The following is a 21,880-nucleotide window of genomic DNA, read 5'->3' on the forward strand; positions in this document are numbered from 1 at the left end:
GTCCAAGGGACTCTCAAGAGTCTTCTCCAGCACCATAGTTCAAAAGAATCTATTCTTCAGTGCTCGGCCTTCCTTATAGTCCAACTCTCGCAGCCATACATGACTACTGGGAATACCATTGCTTTGACCATGCGGACTTTTGTTGGCAGGGTGATGTCTCTACTTTTTATCATGCTGCTTAGGTTCGCCATCGCTTTCCTCCCAAGGAGCAGGCCTACACCTGCTCATCCTCTAATGTGATTTATGCCATCACGTGTCATCAGTGCCCTTTTACTCTCTACATGGGACAAACGGGCCAGACTCTTCAACAAAGAATTGATGGACATAAGTCTGGCATCAGAAACCACAACATTAAAAACCAGTGGGGGAACATTTTAACCTTCCAGGACATTCAGTTGCTGACCTAAGAGTATCAGTTATCTTACAATGGAATTTCAAAGGGAGACTAGAAAGAAAGACTGTTGAATTGCCGCTGATAATGAAGCGCAAGACAGTGCATCCACCTGGACTGAATTGAGACCTAGGTTTCCTGCCTCATTACCAATGCTGATTTCTCCACGCTTAATACCTTTCTGCATTTTACACCTAATCCAATCACACCTTCTATTGTCATTTGCCTGCTAATGTCATTTGGCATCTGAAATCACTCCACTTTTCAATATATAGGACAGATGGACTCACATTCTACTGTATTTATTTGATTTGATTCATATACCTCTCTCCCCTGCGAGCGGGCTCAGGGTGGTCACAACAGTCATATCACAACACTGTCACAAGAAGCAATATCATAATAATCATGTTAAAACATACAATTTAAAACCAGATTGAAACCAATTCAAATAAGATGACAGACCAATTCGGGGGAGTCTAGAGTGCCTCCTGTATGGGCGCAACTAGGTGATCAATGGGTATCCAATTTGCTGGAGAGTGCTGTGCAGATCTCTGTGGCACTGAGGGGCCATTGAGCAGGGCAGTATGAGCAGGGGAGGCCGAAATGGTTGGACATCTGCCACCCCAGCCAAAGGCCTGTCAGAACAGCTCTGTTTTACAGGCCCTGAGACACTGTAACAAATCCTGCAGGCCCTGATCTCACGTGGGAATGTGTTCCACCAGGCTAGGGACAGGACAGAAAATGCCCTGGCCCTGATCGAGGCTAGGCAGATGTCTTTTAGGCCGGGACTACCAAAAGGCATTGGTCTGCCAAGCACAAGGCTCTCCGGGGCACATATGGGGAGAGATGGTCCTGTAGGTATGTTGGTCCCTGGCTGCATAGGGCCTTGAAGGTAAGACCAAAACCTTGAAATGGATCCAGTACTCAACTGGCAGCCAATGCAACTGGCACAACACCGGCTGAATGCGCATGTGCACAGACATTGCAGTCAGCAAGCATGCTGCCACATTTTGCACTAGCTGCAGTTTCCGGGTCAGATTCAAGGGTAGCCCAGCATAGAGCGAGTTACAGTAATCCAGTCTGGAAGTGACCATTGCATGGATCACTGTAGCTAAGTCCTGGGAGAAGAGATAGGGAACCAGTTGCCTGACGAGCCGAAGATGATAAAAGGCTGATCTGGCAACATTGATGACCTGGGTCTCCATGGAAAGTGAGGCATCCAGAATCACCCCTAGGCTTTTTGCCCTCGGCGCTGGTGTCAACCGGTACCCCATTAAGGGTTGGAAGCCAGATTCTCAATTAGGGTTGCCAGGTCTGGGTTGGAAAATACCTGGAGACTTTGGGGGTGGATCCAGGAGAGGGCAGGGTTTGGGGAGGGGAGGACCCTCAGCATGGTACAATGCCATAGAGTCCACCCTTCAAAGCAGCCATTTTCTCCAGGGGAGCTGATCTCTGTCAGCTGGAGATCAGTTGTAAAAGCGGGAGATCTCCAGGCCCCACCTGGAGGCTGGCAACTGTATTCCCAATCCCAATGTGTTGTAATTACTAAGAAGTAACAGAATTCACAAATGCCCTAAGTGTCTGGAGGGCAGAGTATAAATGTAGTAACATATCCAAACAGTGTGAACAATTAAATTTTGAAGAAGACAACAACCCTTACTAACCAGTAACCTAAAACCATGACATGGCTGCCACAAAACTGCTGCTGTAGGAGATACAGCCAGCCACAAAATGGCTGCAAAAGCTTACCTTCAGCCACACAGTGAAGATTCTTGTGTTGTGATGGCAGCTGCTTCCAAAACAGTGTTTTTTAAAAATCCTCACAACCAAGTAAATCTTCAGAAGCCAATCAGAAGCCTTGCTGGGCAAAAGCCCCACCCAGCCTGGCCCACTTTCTAAAAACCGTTGGTGGGCACCATGAATGGTGTTGCCAGGTGCCATGGTTCCTGTGGGCATCATGTTGGGGACCCCTGCTCTATCCTGTAAGGTTCTGAGTGTTCAAGCAGATTTGTCAGTCATATGGCCATGGTGATTTGCTTTCCCTCGTATCTTGTGGCTTAGTTCACTTGCTGTTGTTATCTGGAGCTATCCGATCTTCAGGCACTTTGGGTGTGATGAACTTTGCTCACTTCCAGTCCCTCTTTGTGACATGGTTTGGCCTGGACGTGAGTCAGTCTTTACATAGCTGATGTGTAGAAGTTCTTGCTTTTGTACCCAAGGTGAATAATATGACCTTCTGTGTTTTTCCCCCTAGGCCCAGGATTTTAAATTACACTAGGATTTTAAATTACACTATGGTATGAAAATCTAATGTAATGGACAACTACAGTTTGCCACTACCTGAACAAACCAGTGGTGTACTCAAGCTTGCTCTGACCTCCCCTCCAATACAGCCCAATAATTAGATACTTTTGCTTTCACTATAAACCATAGTTGGCCATTACATCTCAGCCAATAAATTATGGTTTGTGTATTTGCTGCAAACAGCTATTAACATAACATAATGGCAAATATGGTATTTTGTGAAAGTTGAAGTATATGGTTTGATTGAACATACCAGACAAGGGTGAGAGGAACAAGCCTCTGGGCTTGTTCCCCTAACAGCAAACCATAGTTAGCCATTATGGCTGAACCAAATCCATCTGTAGAATTCAGTATTATGTTCAAAGCCTTACCACTGTGAACATGTTTGATGGTTCAGCACAACAACAATATGAATTGCTTCTCTGTATTTTATTATTAAAGCATCAGATCATCTCCTACAAATGTTTCAATACAAGCACAATTAATACTGTTAATATGAATGCCTTAAAATATGCTGCTATAATTATGTTAGCTTTACTCATGGGTCGGGAAAAGGTTGGAGACATAAACCTGGATGTCACTTAAAATTTTCCTTATATCCATGTGTGTGGAAATGAATCTGTCACATGACAGTGGTTTGACTATATTAATCAGCTGAACTAAAGCATTTGGCTCTGGAACACTATCATATTAAAAGGTTTTTTCCCTTCCCTACAGTGAATATGGCTTTGCTGAGAAAGTAGTGGAGGGTATGTTTATTGTTGTGAATTCCATCACCATCAAGATTCACTCAAAGGCCTTTCATGCTTCTTTTGAACTGTGGCAACTCCAAGGATACAGTGTCAATCCCAACTGGCAGCAAAGTGACCTGCGCTTTACTCGTATTACTGATTCCAATAGAGGGGAGGTAAGAACACAAACAAAAGACATCTAATGTGGAATCTCTTATGCAGACTCACAGGGATTTGTAGATTTTGTTTGAGTCCTGACTGAATTCACTGAAAATTCCCATGGAGTTTCAGTATAAACATAAGAAGAGCTCTCCTGGGTCAGACCAGTGGTCTGTCCAGTCCAGCATCCTGTCTCACACAGTGGCCAAACAGTTACTCTGAAGGGCCAGCATCAGCAAAAAGAGGCCAAGGCATTTGCATGATGTTATATCCTGACACCGATATTCAAAGGCTTACTGCAGAATGTGGAAGTATTTTATCCTGAATTGGTTGCCTATCAGCTTCATTGGATGCCCTCAAGTTATAGTATTTTGGGAGAGAAGGATGCAATTCCAGACTTGTTCTGGGATCATATCTTTCCATGCTCTCTACGTAATGCATATTTTGTAAACCTCTCTCATGTCCTTTCTTAGTACTCTCTTTTTCCAAACTGAAAAGTCCCAGACTCTTCAGCCATTCATCATGGAAATATACAACACTATACAAATTGGTCAAAACTCATTACTTAAACCATTTTTCAGGATGCAGGGCAACCAGACTGAGTCTAGCGCATTTACCTTTCTGTAGGTAAGTTAATTTAATTAAGAAATATGCTTCCTTCATTTTTTTCAGTCCATTCCCGAATATCTGGAGACATTTCCAGCATCAAGCATAAAGAATTCTAGCTATACTAATCACATGTAATATAATGTCCTGGAATCTTGTAGGGAAGTTCATGGCATTATTTAGCAACAACACTTCAGGAGCAACTGCAACTTTTCAACAATAGTTCTCCAGTGTTTAATGGCATGCAAGCAAAACCACCACATATGTAAACATCCTTCTTTGGGGTGCTTGCAAAACCAACATTTACTTGAAGAACAATAAATTAGAACAGGTTTCTTTGGGGTCATATACCAAAGGTGAATCAAAATGTTTTCCCTTAATTGAGTACAAATTGAAAAGGACAGGACATACCATATGAAAGGATGCAATTGCAGACTCGTTCTGGGATCATATAACCAAGAGTCTTACACCACTTTTTACAAAAAAGTATCATTGCCTTTGTTCACATTTAGAAGTGAGCTATAAATCTTAGATCAGGGGTGTCAAACATAAGGCCCGGGGGCTGGAACCGGCCTGTCCAGGGCTCTTATGTGGCCTGAGAGCAACTAGTGCAACGGAGGAAAGAGGAGACTGCTGGGTGGGGGGGATGGGTGGAGCCACCCTGTGGCTTCAGCATGGCAGAACAACCTTGTCTGCAGCAGTCAAGCAATGTGAGAGCATCTGCCCAGTGCTGCACCGCTGGCTCTCCAGTCCACCCATATGGGTTTTCCTTTGGACCCCACTCCCAGCCCATGGGGCCTTGCAGTGAGAATACTCCAACTCGGAGCTTACCAGCTGCTGTCCTTTATATAGTTTATATCTCTGGTACCCGGCAAAACGTTTTATGGAACACATGGCCTGGCCCGACAAAGTGACATTTATGTCAGATCTGGCCCCCATAAGAAATGAGTTCGACACCACTGTTTAGATCACTTCTCGGCCTTTTGGCTAAGATCGCGTGTTTATTCACTTTCTAAGAGAACTCCAAAAGGTTGGTTGTGTGTTCAAAGACTTCCCTTTGCCAAAGCCATGCAGATTTCCCTCAGTAGGCTTTGTTCCTCTGTGTGCCTAATAATTGTATCTTTGATTACAGCCTCTGCTGATTTGCTTATGTCAGACGTTAGGCTAACTGGCCTGTAGTTTTCTGGTTCCTTTTTAAAATTTGGTGTAATATTTGCTACCAGTCTTCTGGTGCAGTGGCTGATTTTAGTGACAGGTTACATATACTGGTTAGCAGATCAACAGTCTCCCATTTGAGTTCCCTGAGAACCCTTGGGTGTATGCCATCAGGACCTGGAGATTTATCGGTTTTTAATTTCCCTGATAGGTCTAGAACGTCATCTCTCTTCACTCACTTCTTCAGACTCCCTTCCTGAAAATAGTGATTGCAGCCTGGGGACTTGCCTCACACTTTCCCCAGTGAACAAGTTGCAAAAAAATCATTTAGCTTCTCTGTCATCTCTCCATCATCCTTTTATTGCTTGGTCATCCAAAGGTTCAGCTGCTTGGTTTCCTGCTCTGGATATATGTAAAGAAATGTCTAATGTTTGTTTTGGTGCTTTAGCACGCCTCAGATTCTCTTTCTGCATTCTTAATTATTAACTTACTTTTGCCAGATCCTGTGCTTCCTTTTGTTCGCTTCATTAGGGCAGACCTTCCACTTCGAGAGCTAGTTTGGTGTAGTGGTTAAGTGTGTGGACTCTAATCTGGGAGAACTGGGTTTGATTCCCCACTCCTCCACTTGCAGCTGCTGGATGACCTTGGGCAACTCATAGTTCTGTCAGAGCTGTCATTGAAAGAGCAGTTCTCTCAGAGCTCTCTCAGCCCCACCTACCTCACAGGCAGTGTTCCCTCTAAGCTGAGTTAGTGTGAGCTAGCTCACAGTTTTTTAGCCTCCAGCTCACACATTTTTGTCTTCGTTCAGGAAGGAGGGCTCCAGAGCAAGCTAATTGATGCAGTAGCCAAATCGCTCGCTCACAACTTTAATGCCAGCAGCTCACAAAATAGAATTTTTGCTCACAAGACTCCACAGCTTAGAGAGAGCATTGCTCACATAGTGTCCGTTATGGGGAGGAGAAAGGAAAGGAGTTTGTAAGCTGCTCTGAGACTCCGAGTGAAGGGCGGGGTATAAATCCAATCTCCTCCTCCTTCTTGGAAGCCTTTTTGCTTTTTATGGTTTCCTTGACTTCGGCTGTCAACCATGCAGGCATGCTTTTAGACTTGGCAGCACCTTTCCTAACCTGGGGAATGCATCCTATCTAGGCTTTAATTAGTTTAGTTTTAAAAAGCTTCCAAGCATCTTCTAGATACATGATTCTGAAGTATCCCCAACTCTTTACACCCTTCAGGGCTCTGGTGCTGATTTTTTTGCCAGCTGCCCTTTTGAAACAAGTGAGTGATTAGGATTCTGGGTTTTTCCTTGTGAACATGCAGTATTCCTTTTCTGTGAAATTTATTTTCTAACATGTAGCTTCAGTAGTTTAGCATCTTTTGTCTTTATACCTCTCTTTTCTCTGTGTAGGTGTTAACATTTAAAGAACTTACCTGGCAGTCTCTTCGGATAGAAGCAGATGCTACAGATAATGGTGATCAAGATCCTATCACCACACCTCTAAGACTTATTACTAATCAGGGCAAAATCCAAATATCCCTTAAGAGAAAGGTGAGAGTATTTTTCTGCTGGCGTGGTAAAATAACCAGTATGCAAGTGTGATGGTTGGTGGCTGTGGTGGGTCCTAGGAATTGTGGGGGGCCTGGGGGCAGAGCCCAGGAGCCACAGTTGTCCTGGCTGCAGTCTGGGACCCATGGCAGAGGTGACGACAGCAAAGCTCAGGAACTGCAGCAAGCATGGCAATGGCTACAGGAGAGCCAGGGAGCTATGCCGGGCCTGGCAAAAATGTTGGAGGAGGTAGACGGGTCTCGTAGACCCCCATTGAGCCAGCAAAAGGGAATTGGATAGGGGATTGTATGAGTCCTCTCTGCCCCTTTCACAAGCTGACAATGAAGGCTTTGGGCAAGGGGCACAGGATTACTTGCTGCCCCTGGCTGAGCCAGTAAGCCCATCTGCCAACTGAGCCAGCAAGGAGGGAATTGGGTGGGGGGTTTGTGTGTGAGTCCTTGCTGTCCCCCAACTGCCTAGCCAGCAATGAAGGATTTGGGCAGGGGGGCATAGGCATCCTCGCTCCCCCCCATGGAGCCAGAAAACCCACCCACCAACTGAGCCATAAGGAGGGAATAGGACGGTGGGGTGTGGGAATTCCTCACTGCACCCTTGCCAAGCCAGTAAGCCTGCCTGTCCACTGAACCAGCCATTGAGGGATTGGATGGTGAGGTTGCATGAATCCTTGCTGCCCTCCAAGTGGCAATCAGGGAGTTGGGGGGGGGGAGGCACAGCAGTCCTTGCTTCCCCCCTGGAGCTGGGTGGTGCCAGTGGCAGTGGTGGGGGCTGACTGGGAGCTGTGTCAGTCTGGCAGTGGCAACAATGGTGGGGAGGTATTCCTCCCTCACAAGTATCACTGGTCCCCATTTGTCAGCATCTCTAATTTTCAACATAGCCAGATCTGTGGATACTTAAATCTGGAGGCTAGGGCCTAGGGTTGCCAAGTCACAGCGGGGGATTGTATGTCTTCACAGAATCCATGCCGCGGGGACGGTGAGACGCGTTGCGCCCGCCGTCGCCAGGATGTGACGCTATGCGTTGCTCTGGCAATGGGGCTCCAAACAGCCCTGTTGTCGGAGCGACGCATAGTGTCATGTCCTGGCAACTGCGGTGCAACACATCTCGCCATCCCCGCGGCACGGATTCTGTGAAAACATGCGGATCCCCCACCGCGATTTTGTGAGATTTGGTAAGCCTACTAAGGCCATGAACAGACAAGACAGATATTTCAAGAAACCCGAAAAAATGCACATGATTTGCAGAAAAATCTGAAATACACTCAGGGGTTAACCCCCCACCCCCGAAATTAATAGAAACAGATTCTGTAGTTTTAAGACATTAATATCCTCTGAGTAGTTGTTACTATGCAACCACAATAGTATCACTAACCTTCAAGCCCTGGTTTCTCTCAGTACAATGCAGGGCCCTTCCAGGGCTATATGGACCTTTAAGGGACAACTCACTGGGGCCAGGCCCGGCCCAGCAACAACCATCAGGCAATTTGCTGCCATTTGACTTGCATGACTCACCCAGGACTGGCTGCTTGCTACTGTTCAAAAGCAGCCACTCCATGAAAGGCAGTGTGGTATTGTGGTTAGAGTTTCAGACTAGGTCCTGGGAGATGCAAGTTCGAATCCCCATTTTGCTATGGAAATTTACTTAGTGACCTTTGCTGGGTTACACATTCTCAGCCTAACTTACCTCACTGAGTTGCTGTGGGGATAAAATAGAGGAGAGGGCAATGATGTAAGCTACTTTAGGTGCCATTGTGGAGATAGGTGGGTATAAATAAAGTAAGTAAATAATAAATGTGCTGAAGATAGATACATGTTGTTTGGTGGATGAGAAGGAAACAGAGAAAGATGAGGATATGGGGGATGCCAGAAGGAGTGAAAGAGGAAATAGGGAAATGGGATACGGAGGAAACTGAGGTATCCCACTCTGAAAGTTCCTTACTCTTGCCTGGCCCAGCATCCAGCCCTGTCCAACTGGGCCTAGCCCAGTATCTGGCCCTGTAACTGGGTTGTAATTTTCCCAGGTAGAGCCTACTAGGAGGAGGGAAGGAGGAACAGCTGAAGGCAGGTAGCCAGATAAATGTAAATTGGCTGGCAGGTAGGAAAGAGAAAAGAAAGCAGGAAAGAGGGCTTGTGGCTATGGGGGCTTTTAGGGAAAGGAAAAAGGAAATAGTGGAGGAGAGGAAAATGCGAGGCTTCTCTCAAATCTTTGTGGATTTCCACTTGTAAATAGGTTTTTTTTAATAGAAATTTGGTTTCCCAAGGTTTTTGTATAGATGTGTAGATTATTTTGAAGGTCCCCTCCTGTACTTTGGGATATCTTGGCTATCTTGTAGAAATATTTTATTCTTAGTTCATCTACTTAGGATAATAATGATTTCCAAATTACCAGAATAAGATGTGTGCTGTAGTATTTGTGCACTGTGTTCAGTTTGAGCCTTTTAAAGCATTAGTAAATTGTATACTATACAATGTATAGCTTATTTCTTTCACTTTTAGACTAAAGTAATAAATTATGAGTTTTTTGAGCATAAGGAAACATATAGTAAAAGATTTGTTATCTGGCATTCATTGGTGATGAGAGTTGATGGTCAACCAGATGTGCTAGTTACTCAGATTTACCACCTCTGAGCAGCTGGTAGGGGGTGCACTTACTGGGAGCAGGGAGGAATGCCCAGCATTTCAGCAATGTGCCTGTGTAACCCAGAAGTGATATAAGTACATCGGGGACGATATAGGTACATCGGGAATTAGTTTCTACCATAGAATCTTTGCCCCAAAACCAGAGTGTCATCCCCGATGTGCCTGTGTCACTTCCAGATCATGTAGGCACATTGCCTAAATTTATGGTGTTCCTCCCTTTTGGGAGGGAGGTGGGGCCTGGCAGCAGGAGACCCTCCTCCCCACCAGGGCATCTGGCATCCCTAGATGTACACCATGTGTGTTTAGTTTCAGGTGGGTGGCCATGTTGGTCTGCAGTAGAAGAGCAAGATTCAAGTCCAGTAGCACCTTAAAGACAAACAAAATTTCCAGGGTATGAGCTTTTGAGAGTCAAAACTGCCTTCATTAGATATCCTGGAAAGCTCATACCCTGGAACTTTTATTGATCTTTAAGGTGCTATGGGACTTGAATCTTACCATTTGTGTTTATGTTATTGTATTTACTTCATATATATCCTGCCTTTCTCTTCAGTGGAAATTAAAGGGGCTTACATTGTTCTTCCCTCCATTTTATCATCACAACAACCCTCTGAGATAAATTAAGTAGAGAGTGTGTGAGTGTCCCAAGGTCACCCAGCAAGCTTCAGTGGCAGAGTGGGGATTTAAACCTGGGTCTCTGAGATCCTAGTCCGTCACTCGTCTGCTACACCACATTGAGTCTTGAGTCTTTCTCTCAGGTATACTTCCTCTGCCTTCCCCTCATGTCCTGATTGCCTCCACGGCAGGTTTGCTGTTCCAGCAGCTGCTGCTGGCTCACCTCTCCTTCCTCTCACCCTGCCTCTCTCCTTTTGCTAGTGCTCTGTGCTGCTTTGCTATTTCAGCTGCCGTTGTGGCTCAATCACTCTTCTCTCCACCCACCAACAATTCCCAAGCCAGTGTCTAGCCATGTTTTTGGATAAAGTGCTGGATAAAAAAGCCTGTACAATGTAAACCCCCACCACCAATCTTCAATTATGCTGTCAGACAGAGGAGTTGCCTCCTCCCAGGGTTGTTTGCATATGCTTTTGCAATAGGCTATTTCATCAATGGAGCTGCGGTGGCTCAAGTGGTTAAGACACTGAACTGCAGGCTGTGGAAGGTCAGTAGTTCAGCAGTTTGAGACCCCGGTGCCGCATGATGGAGTGAGCTTCCATCTCTAGTTCCAGCTCCTGCCAACCTAGCAGTTCGAAAGCAAGAAATTGCAAGTAGATAAATAGGTATCACTTCAGTGGGAAGGTAACAGCGTTCCGTGCGCCTTGGTGTTTAGTCATGCCTGCCACATGACCACAGAAACGTCTTCGGACAGCGCTGGCTCTTCGGCTTTGAAATGGAGAGGAGCACCGCAACCCTAGAGTCGGATTCGACTGGCTTTCGAGCAAGGGAACCTTTACCTTTACCTTTTTATTTCATCAACAGTGTGATCCCCAGCAGCGAGGAGTCAATGTTTTCAGCCCAAATGATCATGTTAACTTTCTTGTTTTCCTTTGAGCTAGACAAAGGATTGCAATGTTGTGGCATCCAAGCTAATGTTCGTCCTTGATGACTTGCTGTGGGTGCTGACTGACTCTCAGCTGAAGGCTATGATGAAGTATGCAGAGTCCTTGAGTGAAGCCATGGAGAAGTCAGCCCAGCAGAGAAAAAGCTTGGCTCCGGAATCTGTCCAAGTAAGTAGCGCTGTCTGTACGTAATGGTATTTGGTGCACTGAATAACAGCATCTTGGCAAAGACAGTTAAGAAGTTTATAACTTGTTATAAGACATCTGAACCTGTCCACCAACTGTTGAGACTCTTCTTCACATGTACACACCTTCAGAAGTTAGGGTCTTCTGTGGTGGTGCCATAGTTGGGGAACTATCTACTCAAATGTTAATAAATCTGGCACTGTTCTGATATTTGTGTTTTATTGCTAGCTCTGCTTTTTTGTTTTGTCATTCTTTGGATTTGATTTGGATTTTATAGCTTTTTAACAGAAAGGCAGGATACATTTTAAAAATTAATACATGTTTTGCCTCTGTTGGGTTTTGTTAGTTTTTATAGACAAACATACAACAGATAAAACTCTTCATTTGACATTACTGAATCCAAATCCATGCTTAAATAATAGAAGATGCTCTTCTTGTTTATGCATTGATGGTGTCTGTAATGTTACTGCCATGACACATCCCACACCATTATTAGTACCCCCTCACACACACACACACCCTGTGATCAGGAGTGGTTTTTCAGAAGATGCAAGGGAATATGGCAGGAAGAGGAAGATGGGAAAGTCCTGTTCTATGTACAGAATTCCATTCCATCTCCACCCAGCATTATGCTTCTACCTCTAAGTTATAACCCTTGAGTTGTCCCCTTGCAAACTGTTTTTCATATACAATTAAACAGCATCCTTCCCCTGCTTTGTGTGGGGCTGAATAATCTCTATGCTTGAAGGATCAACTCTTTTGTTTGGCAGGGCTTTGAGATCCACTAGCTGGATCTAGTTGCTAAATGGCTCCCTCGGGGTGTGAAACCAATTACTTGCTGCACACATTAACCATACTTTGGGATATGGGAATGCCACCATTGAGGAACATCGAATCAGAGAGAGGGGCAATTAGTCATTCTTATTCACAATTTTTAAATTTACATCAGCATTCTTATTTATGGTCTTACTAGAGAGAAGGGTCTGTGTACCCAAGGAGAGAGAGAGAACTCGACTGCTTGCCTTAGTAATGGGGCCAGTCCTCACAGGGTGGGAACTTCCTAGAAAAAAGGATGGGGTAAGAGAACTGCAGGCTGTGGAAGGTCGGTAGTTCAGCAGTTCGAGACCCGAGTGTTCCGCATGACGGAGTGAGCTCCCGTCTCTAGTTCCAGCTCCTGCCAACCTAGCAGTTCGAAAGCAAGAAATTGCAAGTAGATAAATAGGTACCACTACAGTGGGAAGGTAACAGCATTCCGTGCGCCTTGGTGTTTAGTCATGCCGGCCACATGACCACGGAAATGTCTTCGGACAGCGCTGGCACTTCGGCTTTGAAATGGAGATGAGCACCGCAACCCTAGAGTCGAATTCAACTGGCTTTCAAGCAAGGGAACCTTTACCTTTTTAAAGAGAACTAGAATTGTATTGAGAGCTACATTTAAGCCAAGGAGCACTAGGTAAAAATGACTTCTGGTGGTTCCAGTTTGGTTCTGCCTGAGTAAGCAGCTTTCAGAAATCTACTATGATTCAGCTAAGGATCTACCAGAAGGTAATGATCTGCCTTTGGCCCATCCTGGCCCTAGTACATTGCTGTCCTTCTTACTTTCTCGTTGGTTTCTGCTTAAATAATCAGTTACAGTAGACTAATTATCTTTTTAGAAATGTTAATAACTAGTTATTGGACTAGCATATGCAGTCTTCTTTTTTATCTTTTATTGTATCTTTCAAATTGACTTTCTTCAAATTTTTGTAGATTCATGGTACTGTAATTACAAGGAAATGGAAAATATGAGAATATTTTCTCAGACTGAATTATAGACAGTAGCTTTGTATTAAAACTGGTGTAACTCAGAGGAGAGGCAGATTAAAAGTGAATAACATTATGCATAACTTGCCTCATCCATAGGCCTCAAAGTGGTATTCCAGGATGGGTAGTCACATTATGGTCAGGGGCCTACATACCTGAGGGGCCGCCTTTCCCCACACGTTCCCCAGAGAGCACTGCCTTCAGGGTCCCAAAATCGACTGGTGCTCCCAGGTCCCAAAGACACCAGGCTGGCCACAACCAGGGCCAGGGCCTTCTCAGTGGCAGCTCCACACTGGTGGAATGAGCTCAGGTCTCTGTGGGACCTTTTACAGTTTCACAGGGCCTACAAGACAGAGCTCTTTCACCAGGCCTTCAGGCAAGGAGCCTCATCAAATAACTGAACTGTGATAGGGCCCTGTTCCTCTGGCACTACTACCGACAGCCTGTGCCTGCCGCATAAATAAATAGATCAAGATGAGCTGACCATCAATACAGATTGTATCCCATTTGAATATTCTATCATGATTGTTTCCGCCATCTCTATGCAATGCTATTATTATTAGATCTACTGTCACTAGCACTTTATGATTGGATTGTTTTATGATTGTTTTATAATTGTTAATTTATGTGTTTTAACCTTTTATGTAGCCCCCCTGAGCCTGCTTCGCCAGGGAGGGCAGGGTATAAATTGAAAATCACACAGCACAATTAGAACTATTACTGCTAGATTACTAATTTCCACTTTGATTCTTTATGGAATGAATTTGTGTGTTTAATTAAATTTTGTCAACTTCAGAGGACGGCGGAAGACCGGAGGGCCTGGCGAGAGTTCGTCCATGGGGTCGCGAAGAGTCGGACTCGACTGTGCGACTGAACAACAACAACAACAATATCACCTTATAGAAACTCTCATTGTAATGAATTTCACAGTCTGATCTGAGTAAAGCTCAGGTCATATGATGGTGAGATGTGTGTGAACAGATCTCCCATTGTTTTTTAAACTACAGATGGCTCACAGGAAGCCCAGGAATTTCATCTGTTTGCCCCACAGATAGGGGGTAGAATACTGGTACTCATATGGTATCTGCATATTTTTACTGCAAGGTAAATAGCTCCAGGGGAGGGGAAAGGAGAGTGATTATGAAAGCATTATGCAGGGAAAATGGTTAAATTCCTTTTCTTCCCATGCCATCTCCTCAATTTTAACTGGGTGTCTTCGCAGCTGCTCTTTTAGTTGAAAGGCATCCTATATGCAAATGAAATTATAAAGTCCCCAAGGTAATTTACAAAAGTCCCCAGGTGGTTTACAATTTTTTAAAAAACCAGGAGACCTGTTCCATGGCTCCCCCATCATGTCTAGTTGAACCCTCAGTGAGGCATTGCAATGAAAATGTGCATTTCAAATCCCTTTCTCCCCTGTTTCTTGTATCAAATGGTCTGAGAGCCAGTGTGGTGTAGTGGATAGAGTGGTAGAGTAGGACCCTGGGCAATGCGTTCAAATCCGCACTTCTACCATGGAAGCTCTCTGGGTGACCGGTCACAAACCTTCAGCCTGGCCTACCTCATGGGGTTGTTGTTTTGAGAAAATGATGGTGGGGAGAACAATGTTCTAAGCCCCTTTGAGTCCCAACAGAGGAGAAAAGCAGGATATAAATAAATAGTATCTCTGCAGAGTACCATTTGCAATATTTCAGCGCAAACTAAGATGCTTCCACCCAGCAAAAATAGGAATCTATTGTGTCCCTTTGATTCTTGACTGATACCTCTGGGCTTAATTTCTCTGTGTTACAGATCACACCACCTGCTCCCACTGCCCAACACTCTTGGCCTCAGTCATTTGGGAGCAGCCCAAAAGCAATCAGCCAGTACTTTGAGAAACATGACATGAAAGAGTCTTCCTACCACCTTCTCATCTCCCGCTTGGACCTTCACATCTGTGATGACAGTCACACTCGTGAGACAGGTACCTGGTTCTGAGCTGAGACTGAAGAACTGTCCCTCCCACACACCATTTTGTTAAATTCAGAATTCTAAAATTTTGTTTTTCAATTTGTTTGTCTCTGCCCCCACCCACCGCTGACATTCTCATAGTCCATTTGTTTCATAATTGTAATGTTTAATTTGTTAAATTTTATAATGTATTTAATTAGTGTTGCAAGCCACATTGAGGAGTCAGGTCAAACAGTGGGATATAAATAAAGACCAGATGATGAGTGAGTTCCTTATGGGTACTATGCAGTCATATTTAAGTGGCTCATTTTCTGTATTGTGACAGCACAAGAGGGCTGGTCACTCAGGGCAGAATTTCACCCTATGTTTGGTTGGGATGTAAAGTCAGTGGATGCTTGCAGAGGAACATTAGCAAGTGGAGCTAAAATTTTGTCCAGACAAAAGTGCCCAGATCCGCTCTGGGTGAGAGGCAGAAAATACACCTGTTCTGAAAAACCCTCCCTGAGCATTACAGGTACCTGGTTCTGAGCTGAGACTGAAGCACTGTCTCTCCCACACACCATTTTGTTAAGTTCAGAATTCTAAAATTGGGATGTAAAGTCAGTGGATGCTTGCAGAGGAACATTGGCAAGTGGAGCTAAAATTTTGTCCAGACAAAAGTGCCCAGATCTGCTCTGGGTGAGATGCCACCCCAGCTCAAGGAGGCAGAAAATACACTTGTTTTGAAAAACCCTCCCTGAGCCTTACTAGGTTGGAGAACTTCTGGCTAGTCTGTCGTCTTCCATTCTTGGGGAAGGTGCTAGAGCAGGTGGTTGTTTCTCAGCTCTGCATATTTTGGGAAGAGACTGATTTTTCTGGAGCCATTTCTATCTGGCTTCAGGCCAGGATTTGGAACAGAGACTCCTTTGGTCACCTTGGTTGATGACCTCTATTGAGAATTAGACAGGGGGAATGTGACCCAGCTCATTCTGCTGGATCTCTCATTGGCCTGCAGTACTACCGAGCATAGTATCCTACTAAGCCATCTCTCAGCACCAGGAATAAGGGGCACTGTGTTATGATGGTTCAAGTCCTGCCTGGTGGGTTGGTCTTGGAAGATAGTGTTGAGAGATTCTTGCTCTCCCCCATGACCATCGGCCTGTGAGGTTATTCAGGGTTCCATTTTATCCCCCATAATATTTAATATCTATATGAAGACATTGGGAGAGATCATCAGGAGGTATGGACTGCAATGTTACCAATATGCAGATGATACCTAGCTCGACCTTTCTTTTCCTCCTAATTCTGAGAATGGTGTTAATGTTCTGAACCAGTACTTGAAGTCAGTACTGAACTGGAGGAGGGTGAACATGCTGAAACGTAATCCTGATAAGACAGAGGTTCTCTGGGTTAGTAGAAAGGCAGACCAGGGTACACCAGAGACTTGAGATCTCTGCTGTCTTGGATGGGGTTAAATTCCCCTTAAAAAGCCAGGTTTGCAGCTTGAGAGTACTGCTTGACACAGTGGTCATGTTAGAAAACCAAGTGACTGTGGTGGCTCGGAGTGCTTTCACCCAGTTTCAGCTGGTGTGTCAGCTCTGTCTGTGGGGTTTTTGTGTGTTTTGTGTGTGTGTGTGCTTGCAAGCCTGAAAGTCATGGTGACTTCTGATGACCCCTAGTGGGGCTAGGATGTTTCAGAGAGGTGGCTTTTGATATTACCTGCCTCTGCGTCCTGGCCCTGGTATTCCTTGGAGGTCACCCCTACAAGTACTTGCCAGGGTCAGCCCTGCTTAGCATCCGAGATCTGATGAGATCAGGCTTGCCTGGGCTATCCAGGTCAGGGCTAGCTATGTCTCTTTTTGGGTAAGTTAGATCTAGCCATAGTGATCCATGCCTTAGTTACATCTAGACTGAACTATTGCAGTACTCTTTACTTGGGGCAACCCTTGAAGAGTGTTTGGAAGCTGCAGCTAGTGCAGAATGCTGCTGTTAGACTGCTGGTCAGGACCAACTATTGGGAGCATGTGACCCCAATACTACAGCAATTACACTGGCTTCTGATCCACTCTCAATCCCAGTTCAAGATGTTGGTTTTGTCCTTTAGAGCCCTACATGGCTTGGGACTGGGGCATCTGAAGGACTGTCTTCTCCCGTACATTCCTGCCTGGGAATTAAGAGCATAGGGAAAGGCCTTTTTGACTATCCCACCAATCAGAGAAGCTCATTTGGTGGGAACATGAAAGAGGGCCTTTTCTGTGACAGCCACACAATTTCAGAACAACCTCCCCAGGGAGGTGCACAAGGTCCCCCCCTTTTCAATCTGCAGGAGGCAGCTTGAAGACATTTGTATTTAGGACTGTATTTGACTAATTTAGTTTTTATTATTTATTGGCAGTCCTAATTAAGATTTTCAACTGTTATCTTTTATATATTTTGTAACTGCTGTTTTGTTTATATTGTAAGCTGCCTTGAGTGCTGCAGGGTAGAAAGGCAGCTAATAAATGTTTCAAATAAATAAAATAAATTTTATCCTGCAATTCTTCCTCCATGGTATTTAATTGTTTTCTACTCACACATCACAACAAGGTTTGGAAACCAAAAGTAAGCTGTTCCTAAGGAAAAGCAGCTGGTGCAGGATTGAGTGCAGGACATGCAGTTGAAAATCTGCAGGCACAGGATTTGTTAAGCACCCCTCTTTCCTTATCCATTTAGGTTCTACTTTGTTCCCTACAATTAGCAAGTGCAGGTTTGAGAACAGCTGTTTACTGACATAACTCCTAATTCTGTGGTGACAGGGGTGGAGCAGTCTCCATTTCAAATCACTCAAGTGATTCCTTTTGTAAATTGGATTTATGAAATCATATTGGGTTAAATTCAAAGTACCAGAAGTCGAAGGGCACTTCCATATGCGCAAGGATAAGCAGTTTTTGCCAATTAGCCCCCCAGGCACCACGTTTTAGTGGTTGTAAGAGGCAGCAGCAGGAAAAAAAGGAAAGATGCTTATGGTCCTCTGGATGTAACCCTTCCTGATTACTTTTTCATATTAAAAACAAACTTGGCACTTTAAATTTTATTCGTCTTCTGAAGGCTTTGGAGCTCTGATTGAAAAGATCTCCGAAAAGATGTCCAGGCATTAGGAGATTATGGTTGCACTCCTAATTACACTTTCCTAGAAGTAATCCCCCTGAATAACATGGGACCTATTTCTTAGGATTGCTTCCTGTGTTTATACTTGAAGCAAAGGACTTTTTGTCTTCTTAGGAACCGTCTTCCTGTTAAAAGGCTTTTTCTTGCTGAATGGATTTTGGTTTTCATACTTCTCATCCTTTTTCTGTGTGATTGCTCTCAATCTACAGTTACCATATATCCCTTTTCCCTTAATCTTTGATGAATTCTCTGATTTGTCTGTTCATTTCTCTTATTGTTGTTCCTTGAACCATGTTCAAATTTATCTTTTTCTCTTTATTTCTGAACAATTAGAGTGCATGCTTTCCAGCAGCTTAATAATCTAAAGCAGGGCTGTCGAACTCAATTGTTATGAGGGCCAGATCTGAGACTTTGCTGGGCCGGGTCATGTGTGTCATAAAATGTAATGCCAGGTAGCGGAGATATAAACTTTATAAAGGACACACACAAAGATTTTTTTTACTTAAAATAAAAACATGCTTAAAACATTAGCTGTGTAAGCTGCAAACCTACTTCTGATTTATTGATATTCACCACAGAAGTCTCATGCTCAGAGTTCTGAGTCTAGGACTCAGATTAAAACATGAAATGGCTGAGTGATTAAGAGAGTCTGGCAAAGCAAGCTATGATGTAGCAGCAGAACTGGAAGCAGGAGATGGCCTGTTCCACTGTGGCCCTGATGGAAGCCCTCTGGGGGCCTAATCCGGCCCCTGGGCCACATGTTTGTCACCCCTGATCTAAAGCTTGTATGCCTATGTAAGGAATTATCCTCTCCCTATCCAGGGTCATTATATGTCACAAACACTGCTCATGTGTTTTTTTCTTGCTAGCAATAGTAAGAAAAACCAAAACTAGATACAATTTTTGTGGAACTAACCCCCCTCCCCATGATGATATATGATCTTGCTATCCTCTTTCTTTCCTAAGGACCCCAATTTCTTTTTACTGAAATAACTATATGTAACCTTCTCTGGAATGCACAGCTTAATGTGGTGAGGGGGTTTGTGTGTCAGTGAAGCTGACAGCAATACCGTAGGGGATCTAAACTTCTAGCAGAGTCACTCATAGTGTAATGGTCACTGCTGAGACACCAGACTAAGATGCATCCACCCCCTTTGGGGATCAACAGCCACATCAACAGAAGAGAACAGAGAGTTCCAATGGTGATGGGGGTGGAGAAATCCTCGAAGGGTAGCTACTGGGCATTAGCAGTAGTGGAAGGTAACACTGGACAACGGCAGTGAACACTTCAGCTAACCCTGGTTAGTACTGCACAGAAGAAGACAGTGGTAAAGTTCTGAATAACTCTTACCTCGAAAACCCTATGATGACACCACATTATTGGCAGAAAACAGTAAAGACTTGAAGCAACTACTGATGAAGGTTTATATTTTATTTATATTTATTTATAATTTCGATTTGTATCCTGCCTACCCACAGAACAGGCTCAAAGCGGCTAACAACATTTAAAACACCAAGGCAATAAATACATTAAAATACATTAATAAATTAAGACTACATAACCACTAGATAATACTAGTAATGATGGCGTAAAGGTGGCGGCATACACTATACAAACAAAGGCAATAACCAACTGCTGTTTTATGTGGTCCAAGATGTGTTCCGGCTGCACCGACATCTGTGGCGCTGTCTCCAGTGGCCCCCTCACCGGTGGTGGCTCCTAATCGAAGGCCTGGTGGAAGAGCCCTGTGGAACTGTAAAAGGTCCCACAGGGCCCTGATGTTATCCGGGAGCTCATTCCACCAGTGTGGAGCAGCCACTGAGAAGGCCCTGGCTCTAGGAGCGGCCAACTTGATGTCTCTTGGGCCAGGAAAGGTCAGGCGATTCTGTGTTCCTGACCTCAGTGCTCTCTGGGGCACATACGTTAAAGCAGAAAGTACTAAAGCAGTATTACAGCTGAACATCAAGAAGACAAAAGTAATGACTACTGGGGAATTATACAACTTTAAGGTGGATGATGAAGAAATTGAAATTGTTCAAGATTTTGTATTCCTTGGCTCCATCATCAACCAAAAAGGGAGACTGCAGCCTAGAATTCAAAAGGAGATTGAAACTAAGGAAGGCAGCCAGTATTCCCCATTAGGATGTATGGGTGTGAAAGTTGGACAATTAATAAAACTGTCAGGAACAAAGTAGATTCCTCTGAAATGTGGAGTTGTAGGAGAATTTTACAGATAACATGGACTGCCAAAAAGACAAATAAACGGGTCCTAGACCAAATCAAGCCTGAACTCTCCCCAGAAGCTAAAATGGCTAAACTAAGGTTTTTGTACTTTGGTCACACCATGAGAATACAAGAGTCAATGGAAAAGATAATAACACTAGGAAAAATTGAAGGCAGCAGGAAAAGAGGAAGACCCAACATGAGATGCATTGACTCAGTAAAGGAAGCTGTGGCCATCAGTTTGCAAGACCTGAGAATGACTGCTAACAATAGGACGTTTTGGATATCATTAATTCACAGGGTCGCCATAAGTTGGAAGTGATTTGATGGCACTTAACACACACACAAGTATGTGTAGGGATAACTTACCTGTAAGAGGAAGTGTTACTGCCCTTTAGAAGATACAGAGTTTACTGTAACAAAACAAAATGTATGCTTCAGCTAAGGGGGCCTACAAGCATCTTGTCCTTCCTTGGCTTCTGGTTCAACAGTGCTGCGAACGGATGGGTCTCGGATCATCTCTGACCCGTCCGTTTCCCCTTCGTTCTTTTTGGAGCTCCCCGTTGATCAGGTGAGCTCTGCTCCGCTTCCTGGAGGGAGGCGAAGTGGCAAGGGGCTTTGCCCCCCCATTGATGGCTATCACGGGGGGAGACGCCGGTCTGTCCCAAACCAGGAGCAAAGACGTGGAAGAACATGGCTTCCATGTTCTATGAGCAGCGACCAGCCGTTTTAAAGTATGCTAAGCAAGTAGCACATCATACCTAGGATATTTTTTCACGTATTTATATGCAAGATGTCGGAGACTTTGATTTAAATACCCCTTTAGTTATCCCCAATTCTTTTGTGAGAGCGGCTATGAAAAGTTGGGGGAGTGACTGTTGTGAAGAAGTGGAGAAGTGGGGTAAGGAAAAAGAAAAATGTTTACCTGACTGTAAAGTATTCGTTAACCAGAGTAAGAGTTGTGGAAAAATGCAAAAGAAACCTGCTGAATGTTACCCCAAAAGGACTGTGGAATTTAATTAAATGGCGTTTAAAAAGTTATTTAATGTGGAGTGAGAAAATGGAGGCGGCAGCAGCAGAGGATGAGGAAGAACTAGATTTAAATGTACAAATAGGAGACCTTACTGTTGAACAATTTAAAATGTTTTTAGAAGAATCAATTAAACAAGCAGTTGCAACAGCTTTTAAAAATCTGTTTGAAGGATCACAGACTTTACATGTGGAGACGGAAAATAATGAGAAATTGGAACAACCCTCGCAAGTGTTAGACGAACAACAGGACTGCGGGCAGGAGAGGGAACCATTGGATAGCCAGCCTTTAAGTACAGAAAATATATCTCAGAAACCTGAACTTTATTTAAGACACCATTCAAAGAATTTGATAAGTTTGAGGCCAAAAATACAACAGAAAAAGGGACATTCTTTAAAATGCCAGGTGAGGGAAAGGAAGGAATCAAGAAGATGGGAAAGAACTTTAAACTTTACAAAAGAA

General features: G+C 44.2%; 1 protein-coding gene across 1 annotated transcript in view; it reads left to right on the forward strand.

Annotated features, from left to right (window-relative positions):
• Positions 1-21,880, forward strand: part of UHRF1BP1 (UHRF1 binding protein 1) — an 83,029-nt gene that overhangs the window by 36,293 nt on the left and 24,856 nt on the right. Inside the window, 5 exon segments of the mRNA XM_015423971.1 lie at positions 3,413-3,602; positions 6,752-6,892; positions 11,097-11,267; positions 14,880-15,058; positions 15,936-15,955. Coding sequence (XP_015279457.1) covers positions 3,413-3,602; positions 6,752-6,892; positions 11,097-11,267; positions 14,880-15,058; positions 15,936-15,955 — 701 coding nt within the window.

This window comes from Gekko japonicus, unplaced genomic scaffold, assembly GCF_001447785.1.
Source record: "Gekko japonicus isolate JY-2015 unplaced genomic scaffold, Gekko_japonicus_V1.1 scaffold370, whole genome shotgun sequence".
NCBI classification, from domain to species: Eukaryota; Metazoa; Chordata; class Lepidosauria; order Squamata; family Gekkonidae; genus Gekko; species Gekko japonicus.